The 14,828-nt window shown below is 54.9% G+C and overlaps 1 protein-coding gene across 2 annotated transcripts in view; it reads left to right on the forward strand.

Annotated features, from left to right (window-relative positions):
• Positions 1–4,027: 4,027 nt before the first annotated feature.
• Positions 4,028–14,828, forward strand: part of PTPRU (protein tyrosine phosphatase receptor type U) — an 86,372-nt gene continuing 75,571 nt past the window's right edge. For both annotated transcript variants that reach the window (XM_055397569.2, XM_055397571.2), the window contains exon 1: positions 4,028–4,202. In XM_055397569.2, coding sequence (XP_055253544.1) covers positions 4,130–4,202 — 73 coding nt within the window. In that variant the 5' untranslated portion in view covers positions 4,028–4,129. The remainder of the gene's footprint in view (positions 4,203–14,828) is intronic.

The following is a 14,828-nucleotide window of genomic DNA, read 5'->3' on the forward strand; positions in this document are numbered from 1 at the left end:
GGGGCACCATTTGAGAACCACTGGTTGACGGGGCCAGATCCAATTGTCCTGGTCTTACATTCGAGACCCTTTGTCCCTCGACTTCCACACTGTCTTTATTTTCTGCTGTTGGACCATGCAGAGACTACGATGCAACCATATCTGACACCGACCTTTCCTAGTACTTCCATGTCTTGTGCCTTTATTCAGGCCGTTCCTTCTGCCTGAAATGCTCGTCTCTGCGTTGCCTATCTAGGAAACTCCAGGTTCAGGTATCACTTCTTTGATGTTGTTTCCCAAACCCCCGGGCTGAGTCAATCCCTGGTGCCTTTGTGTTTTCTTTGGGCTGGTGTTATGACCTTTAGGATGTAGTCTCTTGTTTATTTATGTGCCCATTTCCCCCTCCCGGTAAGAGTAGGGCCACGTTTAGTGCATCTCCATGACATCAGCACCGAATATGAGGCCTGGCACAGGGTAGGTGTCATGAATATTCCATGAGTTGAAAGTAATTGAATTTCCTCGTGGCCTGAGCCTGTCGGTGGTACCATCTCCTTTTCCCTAGATTTGGGCTGGTCATTTCAGGCCAAGACTTTCCGTTTCCCTTCCTTCTTCTCTCAAGGATTAGAGAAGCCTATGGTCTTTTTCAAGTGGAGCAGAATGTTCTCTTTTCATCTGTCCATCTGTTACTTGTGTCCTTTTCTCCTTCCAGCTCAGTCTCTGCCCATAGTCTTCCTTTGCACAAAGAGGGCTGTGGAATCAGTCTGATCTAGGTCTGAGTTCTGGACCCACCATTATTAGCTGTGTGACCTTGGGCAAGTGTCTTATGCTTTCTGAGGCATCCAAAGAACTTTTCTGCTTTTCTCAGTTTCCACATCCTCCCAAAATGGGACCAGCGGTAAACTCCTGCCATGGGGCTTCTGCAACGTTCCTCTGCAAAAGGCAGCATCCCTGGTTGCTTCTTTTTCATCAGATTTTCCTCCTTGAGTTGCCTTTTCTGGATGGTCCTTTCTGTCTCTTCTCTGTGTGTTTGCTCTTGGTCTCTCCCGGGAAAATGTAAGCTTCACGAAGGCAAGAACCGTATCTGCATTCATTCATCCATTCAGTATTTCTTGAGTGCTGACTATCAGCCAGATACCAAGCAGTGGGATATAAGACAGAGTCCTTGCCCTTAGGGAGCTCGTGTTCTAAAGCTGCAGACCCACAATGAATACGCCATAAGAGGAGGTGCTCCATTTAAAAAGGCAATAATCCTCTTTCCCTGACTGTTTCTCTCCATTTCTTTCTTCTATTTATTTACTGATGGCTGTGCTGGGTCCTGGTTGATGCACGTGTGCTTTCTCTAGTTGCAGTGAGCGGGGGCTCACTCTTCATTGTGGTGCACCGGCTTCTGATCGCAGAGGCTTCTCTTGCTGCAGAGAGCGGGCCCTAGGTGCTTGGTCTACAGTAGTCGCAGCACGCAGCCTCAGCAGTTGTCGCGCACAGGCTTAGATGCTCCTTGGCATGTGGGATCTTCCTGGACTAGGGAACGAACCCAAGTCTCTTGTATTGGCAGGTGGATTCTTAATCACAGGACCACCAGGGAGGTCCCGTCTTCCCCATTTCTCTAGTATACTATACTACTGTCTCACACACCAGAGAATTTGGTGTTTTTGTTTTGTTTTTTGGTTGTTTATTGTTCTTATCTTTCCATTGGAATATAAGCTCCATGAGGGTAGGGATTTTTATCTGTCTTATATCTTCACTTTGGCTTAGAGTAACTGTTGAACAGATAAATTGGTATCTAGTGTTTGTTGATTTGCTCCATACAGAGAAAGCCCTCGGCTTCTATTCAGTTCAAGCCACATGTCTTTGATTCAAGTCTCGGAGCTGCTGCATACTACACGTAATCTCGGAAAAGTCACTTTCTCTCTCTGTACCTTAATTTTCTCAACTGTGTCATGGGAAAAATAGTGGTAAAGATTAAATGAGTCCACGTAGGTGAAACACACAGAAGGAACCTGGTCTTATATAGAAATGGACAACTAGTTTGTAGTCACTGTACAGGGTTTATAATGGGCAGAGGCCCAAATGAACTTAACCTGTGTGGCCTGTAGATAGACTAGAATCAATGAGAGTTAGTGAGGGGGATAGATTTCATGGCACGAAGAGAAAGAACTTTTTAAAAGCCAGCCAGCATAGCAAGGAGAAATAGCTCAATCCATTATTACAGCTGGAAACTTCAACAGCTCTCTCTCTCAGAAATAAACATGTCCAGCAGGCAGAAACTCAGGGAAGACATAATTAAACTCCACAACACCATCAATCAACTAAAGACAAAGGTCATCTAAAAACTACTTCAGGGACTTTCCTAATGGTCTGGGGGCTAAGACTCTGAGTTCCCAGTGCAGGTGGCCAGGGTTTGATCTCCGGTTGGGGAACTAGATCCCACATGCCTCAACTAAATAAATAAAGACTACTCCATCCAACAATAGCAGAGTACACAATCTTCCCAAGATCACATGGAATTTTTAGCAAGAGAGACCACCTACTGGACCATAAAACACAACAAATTTGAAAGAAAAGAATCATGCAGTGATTGCTCTCAGATCATAGTGGAATTAAGCTAGAAATAATAACAGAGTTGAAAAATCCCCAAATACTTGGATATTAAATAACATACTTCTACATAACATATGGGTTAAAGAAATCTCAAGAGGAATTGAAAGTTTTTGACATATTAATGAATGAAAACTGAATGAAAATGAAAGCACAGCTTATCAAAATTTGTGGGATGCTGGGTAAGCAGCATGCAGAGGGAAATTTATAGCACTGAATGCATCTATGAGAGAAGGAAAAAGATCTGCAATTAATCATCTAAACTTCTGCCTTAAGAAGCTAGAAAAAGAAGCGCAAATCGAATGCCAGGGAAGCAGGAAAATAATAAAAATTAGAGCTGAAATCAGTGAAATGAAAAATAGGAAATCAACAGAGAAAAACCAACCAAACCAAAAGCTGGTTCTTTGAAAAGATCAATAAATCGATGTCTCTAGCCAGACTAGAAAAAGAAGAGAAAGGACACAGATTACTAATATCAGGAATGAAAGGGGGGGGACATCACTACAGATCCTATGGACATTAAAAGGATGATAAAGGCCAACAAAGGTCTGTTAGAAAGGTCATCTATAAAGAAAGAAGAGGGCTGAAGAATTGATGCTTTTGAACCGCGGTGTTGGAGAAGACTCTGGAGAGTCCCTTGGACTGCAAGGAGATCCAACCAGTCCATCCTAAAGGAAATCAGTCCTGAATATTCATTGGAAGGACTGAAGCTGAAGCTGAAACTCCAATATTTTGGCCACCTGATGCAAAGAACTGACTCGTTGGAAAAGAAAGACCCTGTTGCTGAGAAAGATTGAAGGTGGGAGGAGAAGGGGACGACAGAGGATGAAATGGTTAGATGGTATCACCAACTCAATGGACAGGAGTTTGAGGAAACTCCGGAAGTTGGTGATGGACAGGGAGGCCTGGTATGCTGCAGTCCATGGGGTTGCAAAGAGTCGGACGCTACTGAGTGACTAAACTGAACGTTCAAGGAATACTACGAACAACTCTAAAAGCTAGCGTTTCCAAGACCCCATCACCTGCCCTTGGTAGGTGATGAGCTCCCTGTCCTTGGAGATAAGTATAGATGTATACTGAAAGGGATCGAGGTAGAGGGGATTCAAGCATTGGGTAGGACCGAGAGGCTCTGTGTCGCTAGGTCTCTGTCCCGGAGAGCTGTGTGCGAGCTAGGCGCAAGCAATGAGCAGAGGAGTGGATCTGCTCGCCTAAGAACGTCGGTGCCAGGTGGGTTCAGAGGCGGGTGGGAATCCAGGCCCAGCCCGGGACGGCCAGGCAGGGGTCCGGGAGTGGGGGCGGGGCGCGTCAGGGCCGCGGGCGACCGGACTGGGCAGGGGCGCGCGCGGCTGCCAGTAGGGGGCGCCTCGAGACCGAGGAACGCGCGGCCGAGCCTGACGTCAGCGCCCCGCTTGCTTGGGCTCCCGCTCTGGACTCGGCGCCAGTCCCGCTCGGCGCCGCGCCGCTTCGCTCCGGCTCTGGCTCGCCTCGGGCTCGGCTCGGGCTCCGGCGGCGGCGCCCCCCCCGCGCCGGGCCCCGGGGCAGGCGGCGGCGCACCATGGCCCGCGCCCAGGCTCTCGTCCTGGCGCTCACCTTCCAGCTCTGCGCACCCGAGACCGAGACTCCGGCAGGTAAGCGCGCGTCGGTCGGACCCAGTTTGCCCCGCCGAGCCCCGGCACCGGTGGCGTATCTCGAAAGAAAGTGGGAGTGTTGGGAGCTGCGGACGTGGCGAGCTTGCTCTCGGTGTGTCTTGAGTGCTGGATGTGCGATCGTGTGCTCAGGGGGTTGTGTGCCTGGGAATGTGTCCTGAGGGATGTGCAAGAAAAGGTGCTGTGTGTGTTGTGTGTCCAGGAGTGTGTTGGGGTGAATGTGTGCATCAAGGCATGGGGTGTGCGCTGAGTGTCGTGTCTGCCTCTGTGTGTTGTGTGTGTGGGGCCAAGTAGGATTGTATGTCTGTTGTGTGTCCATCCGAGTTCGGTTGTGTGGCAGGAGTTGCTTCTGCTGGTGTGTTGCATTTGTGGGCATTTGTGTGTGCGCTACCCCGGAGTGTTGTTTGTTGTGTGTCCGAGAATGGCTTGTGTGTTTTGTGTTCTGCGTGTGGCGAAGAGTGCTCTGTGGATTCTGCCCGCGTGTGGAGCAGAGGACGCGTGTGCGATGTGTGTGCTTGTGAGATCCGTGTACGTGTGTGAAGGCGTGGGAACGGGTCCGGAACGACTGTGTCCGCGCGCCGTGTGCGCGATGTGTACGTGTGTCTGGGGCCGGTGGTGTGCTCCGCCGGGGGCTGCGTGGGTCCCAGTGAACGCCGAGTGTGCCGGGAATGCGTGTGTAGGAGCGTGTCTGGAGCGGATGTGTGTTTGTGCAAGCTGGCTGCGTGTCCAGGAATGTTGCGAGTGTGGTCCGCGCCTGGGCCACGGCTGAGTGTGTGCCCGGGCCGGGGCCGCCCGAGGGGGCGGTGCAGGTTGTGTTGTGTGTGTGTCCCTCGGGTGTGCGCGTGGGGCGCGCGGGCCCCGGAACAAGTTGTCCCGGCGGCGCCCCGCCGCCTCGGGCCGAGGCTTGGCAGCGAGGGATGGGGGCCCGGCGGCCGCCGACTCCGACATGTCGGGCTGTTTGTTGTTTCGCAAGTTCAGCGCGGCGCTGGCTGGTGGCGGATCCGAGACGGCGCCGGGTCTGCGGGGCGCCGGGGCCGGGGCCCGGAGGGCTCAGCGCGGGCCGGGGGCGGCCGCGGGGGGCCGAGGGCGCGCTGGGGCCCGCGGGAGGGGAGGGCCGTGCGGCGCGGCGGTCGTGCGGGGACCGGGCCGCGGCTGCACCCGGGCGGCGGGGCGGGGTGAGGGGTGCGTCCGGGTGGGCCGGGCCTGGCGCTGGGCTGCCGGACGGCGCCCCCTCCGGTTGCGCGCGGGAGGCGCCGCGGACGCCGGGGTCTCCTGGGACACCCGCCTCCGGCGACTCCGCAACTTTGTGCGGCCTCCCCGCTGGCGGGGACGGCAGCGTGTGGATGTACGCGTGCGAGCGTGTGTCTCGGTGCTTCTGGGTGCCGGGTGGCCGCGCTGTCTCTCTGAGTGTGTTTCGGAGAGTGGAGTCTTTTAGAGGTGTGTTTTGTGTGTGTGTGTGAAGTTGTACGTGTGATCGCGTTTCTGAATGTGTGTATCCAGAGCTGTGGCTGTGTATCCGTATGTGCTGTGGACCGTGTGTCGGCGGCCGCTGCGTGTGTTCATGTGTCTGTCCCCGCCTCCCCCACCCCCCATCCTACCCGGAGGCCTGGGATGCCACACTGGGGGCCCTCTCCTGCGGAGGTGCGTCTGATGGCCCTTCTGGGGCAGGGGTGGCCTGTCCCCTCCCGGCGGCCTCAGCGTCCCCGCCCCCTCTGGTTGGGCGGCTCCAGTCTGGTACCCGGGGCGCCCGAGTAACGGGGAGACGCCCCAGACGGGTTTCCGAGCCGAGATACAGGCAGAGCCACATCGGCCCCAGGGAGCCTCCTTCAGGCTGCCGGTCTCCGAGAACTGGCCTCGCCCGATCGTATTTGCTGCCCTGCCGCCCCCTCCGGCCTCTCGGGCGGAGCTCCCAGGGCGCCCGCAGCCTCTCCTGCCACTGACTCTAAGGTCAACCGGACCCTGCGGCCCCAGGCCATCGCGCACAGCTTTAGCTTTGACCCCTGAGCGCCGGAGAGGACCCCTAAGGCGACCTCCCTCCTTATCTTCCTGCAACCCTTACCCCTGTCCTGCAGGGACTTTGCCCCCTCCCCCACCCTGAGACCAAACCGAGGGAACTACATGGTCTCCCATCCCTACCTCCATCACCTTGATTCTGAGAACCCTCAGCTACGCCCCCGTCCTCTAACAGGGGGCTCTATCCACGGCTGAGGTTGGGAACTGAGATCTTGAGCCAGTTGCTTCCATTCCTGGGGCACCAGTCCCATGGGTTTCAAGCCTCTGTTTCTGAGTGCCAGGGAACAAAAGACGGTTTTGAGGATGGCTACAGAGCCCCAGAGGCAGTGATTTGCAGCCAGGGGGACCTGGATTCAAATTTGCCTCTGCTACTTGCTGTCCTCGTGTCCTTGGGCAAGTCACTTCTCTTCCACAGTTCCTGACACCTGTAGCTATTACTGTTGAGCTTCATTCAGAAGCCCTGAGTAGAAGGGATGTGATCTCCCCGTGGCCCCGAACTGGTTTGAGTCAGCCCAGCTCCCTGAAAGGGCCTCCTAAGTCCCCCCTCCCCCCAAAGGGTGGGTGGTGATGTCTCTGAGCCATGCAAATCTGGCAGTAATTTATTCCGTTGCGTTCTAGCTCATTTTGTCCTTTTGGTTGCTGGCGCTGTGGACAGCAGGAATGAGGGAGAGGCTGCCCAGTGGTTTCAGGTTGGGCAATAAAGGCTTGTCTGGGCAGCTGGCCCTTCTCCCTGGGGTTGGGGGAGGGACTCAGCAGAAAGACATGAGAGTGGCCAGAGTGGGGGTGCTGAGCTCCTGGGCGGCCTCCTGCCCAGCTCTGGTGCCAGGGAAAACCCAGGGTGGATGCCCTGCTTGTTCCAGGTGTGCCGCCGTGGAACATGACCGCCAGGCTGGTCATGCAGGACTGGGTTAGCTAGAGTTGTTGGGGCAGCCTTGTGCCCTCCTTTTTCTTTCAAAACCCTTCCCTCCTCCAAGCTGTTCTCCTGTATCCTGATGTACCCGACCCTTATGCCGTCTCAGGATCTCTCTCATCTGTCCCCTTCTCGCCATCCTTACCCATCTTTCCTGTGCAGGCAGGCTCTAGCCTCTTCCTTCCACCCCTCCCTCCATAGTGTCAGGGATCTTCCTAAAACACATTTGAAACCCTGGTTTGAAACCCTCTGAAGGTTCCCTATTACCCCCTGGTTAAGTCTCTTCCCCAGGTCCTCTTGCCTGCCCTGACCCCTGCCTGCCTGTCTAGTCCCGTCAGCTTTGTGCTCTTTGCCTTGCATCCTATGCTCTGACCAAATTAATCCACCTCCCAACACCCGCTAAATGCCCACTGCCCTCCATCTTCTTTCGGGGCCTTTGGACAAGCTGTATTTTCTCCCCAGAACTCTCTAACTCCACCTCCTCACTGAGTGAACTCCTGCTCCTCCTTCAGGTTTTAGCTTAGGCATCACCTCCTCTCTGAAGCCTTCCTTGGTTACTCCCTCTTCTAGTCCAAAAAGGAAGGAGGGGGGCGTTGATTGGATTTTTTCACAGCACTGTAGTTGTTGTAATTACAGTTTATTGGTCCTTTCTCCTTAAGAGACCATGAGCTCTGTGGGGACAGGGACAGGGACTTTTGAATTTTAACGGCCAGGTACAAGGCCTGGCCCACTCCTGCTGAGTAAATACCCCAGGCAGGAAAGAATGAGTGATGTCCAGGGGGTCAAGTTCTGAGCTGGAGATGCCAGATGGGGGCGCACTGACTCCACTGAAAGTAGAGTTTGAAGAAATAGGTTTCCCTCCAGGAATCTGGAAAATTCTGCTGGGGTGTGTGTGGGGGGATGGTGTTGTATGAAAAGGCCACACAGAGAGTGTCATCTGGGAACTGGGAGCTGGAGAGGTCATCTCTGCCTGCCAGCCCCCCACCCCCTGCCGCTGTCTGCCACCCCCTCTCCCACAATCACCCTTGCCAGCTAGCAGGGCCTCTTGTCACCCCTGGTCTCAGCTCTTTGTCCTGGAGGCTCGGCAGTTGGTGAGAGGCATCAGAGTCCCAACCGTCGCTCTGAGCGTCTGGGGAGGAGGGGGAGGGCCCTGTGGGGGGAGGGCGGGTGCCCCTCAGTCCTCTGTCCTCCTCTCAGCCTATGTCCTGGCTGCCCCTGAACCCAGGATTGGGGAGTGCTGCTCCCTGTGGTGACCCTGCAGGTGGGGTTCAGGGGGGCCGGGGAAGGTGTGTGCAGGTGTCACCCTGACATCTGGACCCTCAGAATGGGGTGTGTGTGTGTGTGTGTGTGTGGCTGTGATTGTATGATTTAGCCTGGGGCATAAGACATATGTATGGCTTCTCAGGGGGTCTAGCCATCTGGTCACCCTGTGTGGCAGGATCTGAATTCCGAGTCGGGAGGTGACCAGCTGCTCTGATTCCGAGGAGCCTGATGCTGGGTGTCCGGGTATCCATGTGTCACATCCCTGGAGTTTGGGTGCAGAGCTCTTTGGGTGGGTGACGTCTCAGGATCTGGGTGTGGGTGTCCCAGGACTCGGATATGGGAGGATCGGGATATGTCAACATAAGAATCTCCCAGTGTCTCTGGATCTGGAGGTGGGTGTACCCCAGTGGCTGGGAGTCCTCAGGTTAATGGTTATGGGGGAATGTAGCTGCCTTGTGCCCGGCTGTGGGGCTGCCCAGATGCCTGGGTGTGGGTACCCACGTATCTGGGTCTGGGGTATCTATGTATCCAGCAATGGGGTGCGCCTGTGTTGGAGTATCCGAGTGTTGGTGGGCTTGGCTGTAGGGTGCTCCATGGTCAGTGTGTCTCGGTGTATATATAGGTGTCTGTATCTCCAGGAAAGAGGTGTGCATGTTTGTATGGGGAGGGTCCATGTGGTTGTACCCCATTGTGGACCAGGGCCTGGGCCTGTGCCAACTCAGCCTGTGACACTGCCTTCTAGGGGGCCGGCCTCCTGATCTTCAGACAGTCCCCAGTGCCGGGGCCCTATGGAGGAAGCCCCTGTAGTTCTGCTTCTTAATGGACAGTCACTAGAACTTTATTAAACGGTGGAAATGTTCTCTACCTCCACTCTCCAGTTTGGTGGCTACTTCTTCACAGGTGGCTATTCAGTTCAGTTCAGTCGCTCAGTCATGTCCGACTCTTTGCGACCCCATGAATCACAGCACGCCAGGTCTCCCTGTCCATCACCAACTCCCAGAGTTCACTCAAACTCATGTCCATCGAGTTGGTGATGCCATCCAGCCATCTCATTCTCTGTCATCCCTGTCTCCTCCCACCCCCAATCCCTCCCAGCATCAGAGTCTTTTCCAGTGAGTCAGCTCGTCGCATGAGGTGGCCAAAATATTGGAGTTTCAGCTTTAGCATCAGTCCTTCCAATGAACACCCAGGATTGATCTCCTTTAGAATGAACTGGTTTCACCTCCATTAGATTACTTATTTTTTGTCTACAATGGGTCTTTGTTTTGGTGCCCGGGCTCTTCATCGTGGCTTGCTGGCTTCTCTCTAGTTGCCTTGCACTGATTTCTCTAGTTGCTCCAGGGCTTAGTTGCCCGGTGGCATGTGAAATCTTAATTCCCCAAGCAGGGGTCGAACCCACTTCCTCTGCATCGGAAGGCAGATTCTCAACCACTGAACCATCGGGCAGGTCCCTGGCTATTAGATTTTAATTTAAATAAACATTCAGTCCCTCAGTCCCACCCCCCAGATTTCGAGTCCTCAAGAGTCGCCTCTTGCTAGTAACTATTGTATTGGTCAGGCTGTGTATTGGTCAAGAGCATCTCCATCACAGCAAAATACCTCCACGGACAATGCTGGTCTAGAGGTGCAAGGCCTATAGCGTCTTTAGTGAGGCCTGGACACCTCACCAGGTGGATGCACTGTCACTCTGTGGCCACTGCAGAAGGCTTTGCTGAATCCATTCATTCCCTGCCTGGACCATTGTAGCGGCCCCCTCCTTGGTCTCCATTCTGCCGTCTGCCTGCTTCCACCATCCCGGGATCTGAATGGCCTCTCAGGCAGACATAGGATGCTGCCACTCCCTCGCTCTAAGCTGAAGGCCAGGGGCCAAAGCCTGAGATGGTAGAGAAGACCCTGTGTGACCCAGTCCCTGCTCTCCGTGACTGCTCTGTGTTTACTGCTCTCTCCTCCCCGACCCCGCTCCTCCCTGTCCGCCTTTGGCTCCAGGCTCCCCAAGCCAGTGTTGATCCCAGAACCCGCCAGGCCCTTTCACACGTCTCTACCTTTGCGCATGCTGTGCCTTCCGCCACGAACGCCCTTCCCACCCACCTCAGTTCCTGGAAGCCTGCCTTCTTCAGCTTTCAGAGCCCAGCTCTGATGTCGCTTCCCCAGGGAGGCCTTCTCAGGCCCTTTCCGGCACGGCTGACCAGGTTTCTCCCGCAGTGCACGTGATTCAGTGGCCTGCGGCATTTCCTACCTCCTTCCCCACCAGGCCGGGAGGAAGGGCTGGGTCGCTGGTGAAGAATCTGCCTGCGATGCAGAGGACGCAGAGATGCGGGTTCTATCCCTGGGTCAGGAAGGTCCCCTGGAGAGGATCATGGCAACCCACTCCAGTATTCTGGCCTGGAGAGTCCCGTGGACAGAGGAGCCTGGTGGGCTGCCGTCCATAGGGCTGCAAAGAGTCGGACAGGACTGAAACTACTGAGCATGCGCACGTGCCCGCGTAGTAGAGGGGAGGAAGGATTGGGAGAGGGAAACTGGGAAGGCATGTTGAGCTATTTGATGGGCAAGATCACACACAGCCAGGGATGGAATGACAGCTGTGGGGTGGGGAACCATGAGGGGGGATGGGAGATAACCTGCAATAAAGCTATACTGGGGGGATGGGGACAGCTGGGAATGAGGGGACAGGTGGTGTTGGGGGGACAACTGAGGGTGGGGGAATAGATGGGGGATGGCTAGAAGGGGAAATGGGACAGCTGAGGGACAAAAGGTGACAACTGGAAAGTATCAGAAACCTATTTGGACAGGAAGGGGGGGTCTGAACTGAGAGGGTGGGCCATACATTGCTCAGGATGTGTGTATGTGTGTGTTTCCATGTGTCGTGTGTGTGTGAAGTGTGGCTTGGGAACCACACCATCGAGGTTCCAATCCTGGCTCTCCCACTGCTAGCCATGTAGCCCTTGGGCGAGTTGCTTGACCTCCCTGACCCTTTAGTGTTCTCATCTGTGAGAGGAGAGATGATAGTGGAACATGCTGCATGGGACTGCAGTGAGGATGTATTTTATACACGTATGTGTATAGTTTAGAACAGGTTCTGGCATGTGGTAAGCCCTCGGTGTGCTAAACTGTTATTAAGTGTGTGTGTATGTGGTACAGCATCCTATGTGCTCAGAAAAGCTTGTTCTTGGCTTCTGATGAAATCCAGGCTTGGGAGGGGGGATGGTGGCGGGGCTGCTGGAGGGACGATCCAGGTTTAATGGGTCTGGGAAGCCTTTTGCCCGCTTCCCTCCTTGTTCATCCCACTTCCCACCCACTCGGTACCAGGGCCTAATCCAATAGGTGTCCCTCTCTGTCTTTCTCTCCTCCTGCCCCACACTGCCCAGCCCTGGGCTGGGGGCCAGGGGATGTGCTTTAATTGTCCAACAGCTTTTCAGCAGCATCTGAATTCATTGTTCGCCTGCCAGTGCGCTGGGGCCCTGCTCAGATAGAAATACCTGGACCATGGGCTCAGTTCTGGCTGCCCACCCTGTGGGTGGTGGTGGCTTCATCCTGTGCCCCTGCAGAGTCACTGGGGTGGAAGATGCTGGGGATGGGGGATGCGAGAGGGGGAAGCCCGCAGGGTGGATGGGGCCTCAGCCCCCAACCTGTAGGGTGGCCAACCCAGCCTGGCAGAGCTGTGGACGCAAGGGTTTTCTGGGGTCTGGGCTCCCCTGCTGCCCAGAGCATCATGGGAGGTGTGTGCCACCTCTTGACCTCACGCTAAGAACTGCCCTGCGTCATGGCCCTGGACTGCTCCGGCTGTGTGCTTTCTGGGCTCCTGGACCCATCCCCTCAAGGCTAGGCCGCTGGATTTCACCCATGCCCTGCTCTGCATCTCAGCCCTACGCTGCGTGGCTGCACTCTGTGGGTTTCCGCGCTGCGTTGACTGTGTGGACTTCCGTGCGTGTCTGATCACTGCATCTGCAATGTCCCGTTGTGCTGTGTGCTGTCGTTGTGCTGCCTTTTGTGTCTTTGCGGCTCTCTTGTGTGTCTTCTGTGCCGCGTGACTGTCAGACGACGGTGTTGTGTTGGGCTTGTGTTCTCTCCTGGAATCAGGCATGGTCCCTGGCGACACACCCCTGCACTGTGCCAACAGATGGCGTGCTACCACGACGCTGCATCTGCGTCATGTGGCCTCTGTAGGCGCTGCATGTCGCCGTGGGCATCTGCACTGCATCAGGGATGAGCGGGAACAGCCTGTCTGCGGTCCCCCGTCCTGCTGTCCCAGGACAGCTTCCCTTGCCGGTACAGCACTTCTGTCCCGTTGCTTCACTGCGCTGCCCTGGAGGTGCTCCTTCTCCTGGTCTGGCCCTGCAGCCTGCACCACTGCCGCTGTAACACTGCCCCTGTGTTATTTCGGCCTTTTCCTGTAGAGCCACTGAGGTGTCAGCCGGTGTCCTTCCCGGGATTCTGTAGGCAGCCCCAGATGAGCAATCTCTTTGCTTCCCACTGCTTCACTGCAGGTTTCCTCTGGCTCCCACTGCACGCTGCCTGAGAAGTCGGGAGCTAAACTGCAGCTCGAGGCCACTTTGTAGGGCTCTGGACTGGTGTGGGTTTTTACCTGCATTACCTTTGCAAGCACCTGGTGATGCACCTGTGCCCTTCACACCTTCACTGTCCTGGGCCTCTGCTTTGCACTGTACCTGTTCACCTGTTCGGGCGCTCTGCTGGGTTTCAAGATCCAGAGCGTTTGCACCGAATTCCCTGTTTAACCCGGTGTCTTCATGACGTTCCATTTCGGTGCCACTTTCTCGCCCTGCTCTCGAGTCTACTCTTTCTGTGCTCCTTGGGACTGTGTGAAGCACCCAGCAGTTCCTTCTGCACTGCACAATGTCCTCTTTGCCAAATATCTGTGTGTTAAGCCTGCCTCCTCTCGACATCCTTTCGGTGAGAGTTCATGGAGCGCCAGTTATGTGCCAAGCCTAGTGAAGCTTGTGTGGGCCCCCTTGGTGCTCTTCTATGCACCTGTCCCTTGGTGCCCAGTGCCAGCCCAGTGTACCCCGAAGTTGCTCACTGGTGCACCGTGCCTCCGAGCAGCTCTGGGTCGTGGCCACAATGGATGGGGCACCTCTCCACTGCGTCACGGCACCGACCAGTCCTGCTGTGGTGTGTCTGGTGCCGTGTGAGGGCTGTGCACCCTGGCTCTGTTCCCGTGCGTTGTGTAACTGCATTCCACCTCTGGGCAGTGTGGAACTGCTGCACTGCCCCCCAGCACCCACACTGGGGTCAAGTAGCCCTCTCTCTTCATGGGACCATTAGAAATCCAGGTCTTTGCCCTGCATGTGTTTGTGCATAGCCCTCTGCCTCTCTACTCTGCACTTGAAAAAAATTGTTTTAAAATATTTTGGCCAAGCCATGTGGCATGTGACCAGGAATCGAACCCACATCCCCTGCATAGGAAGTGCAGGGTCTTAAGGCCTGGACTGCACTGTGGTTTTATGTGACACAGGGTGTCTGCACTACCAGGGTCCATGGACCCTTTGCCACTGAGCCTCTGCACAGAGCAGCCCTCCCTTCAGCCCTATGCCTCTGGAGTCCCGCCTTGACCCGTGTCTTCCCCTTCAGTTCAGTTCAGTCGCTCAGTCGTGTCTGACTCTTTGCGACCCCACTGACTGCAGCCAGGCCTCCCTGTCCATCACCAACTCCTGGAGCTTACTCAAACTCATGTCCCTCGAGTCGGTGATGCCATCCATCCTCTGTCATCCCCCTCTCCTCCTGCTTTCAATCTTTCCCAGAATCAGGGTCTTTTCCAATGAGTCAGTTCTTCGCAGCAGGTGGCCAAAGCATTGGAGTTTCAGCTTCAACCTCAGTCCTTCCAATGAATATTCAGGACTGATTTCCTTTAGGATTGACTGGTTGGATCTCCGTGCAGTCCAAGGGACTCTCAAGAGTCTTCTCCAACACCATAGTTCAAAAGCATCAATTCTTCAGTGCTCAGCTTTCTTTATAGTCCAACTCTCACATCCATACATGACTACTGGAAAAACCATAGCCTTGACTAGATGGACCTTTGTTGGCAAAGTAACATCTCTGCTTTTTAATATGCTTTCTAGGTTGGTCATAGCTTTTCTTCTGAGGAGCAAGTGTCTTTTATTTCTTCCCCTTACATTAACAATATGGCAGCCCTGCTGTTAATTTTGGGGCTTGCTGTGCTTTTGATCCAGGAGTTGGGGAGTAGGTCTGGCCAAAGTTTCCTCTGCTGTAGCTGACTTCCTTCTCTTTTCAGTAGAGCTGGAAGGATGCTGGCACCGTTGGGTTCTGTATTGGCTCCTGTAGGGGGTAAAGCTCAGCTTTCTCACCCTGTGGCCTGGCCCTGGGTAATCTTCTTGGTTGCAGCTCTGCTGAATGCTGTGTGATTAGAAAGTGAGCATATTGCTGCCAGCCCTGCCCTTGATTAATTG

Source organism: Moschus berezovskii, chromosome 2 (assembly GCF_049115385.1).
Source record: "Moschus berezovskii isolate FMDL1 chromosome 2, NW_MosBer_1.0, whole genome shotgun sequence".
In the NCBI taxonomy this organism is placed as follows: Eukaryota; Metazoa; Chordata; class Mammalia; order Artiodactyla; family Moschidae; genus Moschus; species Moschus berezovskii.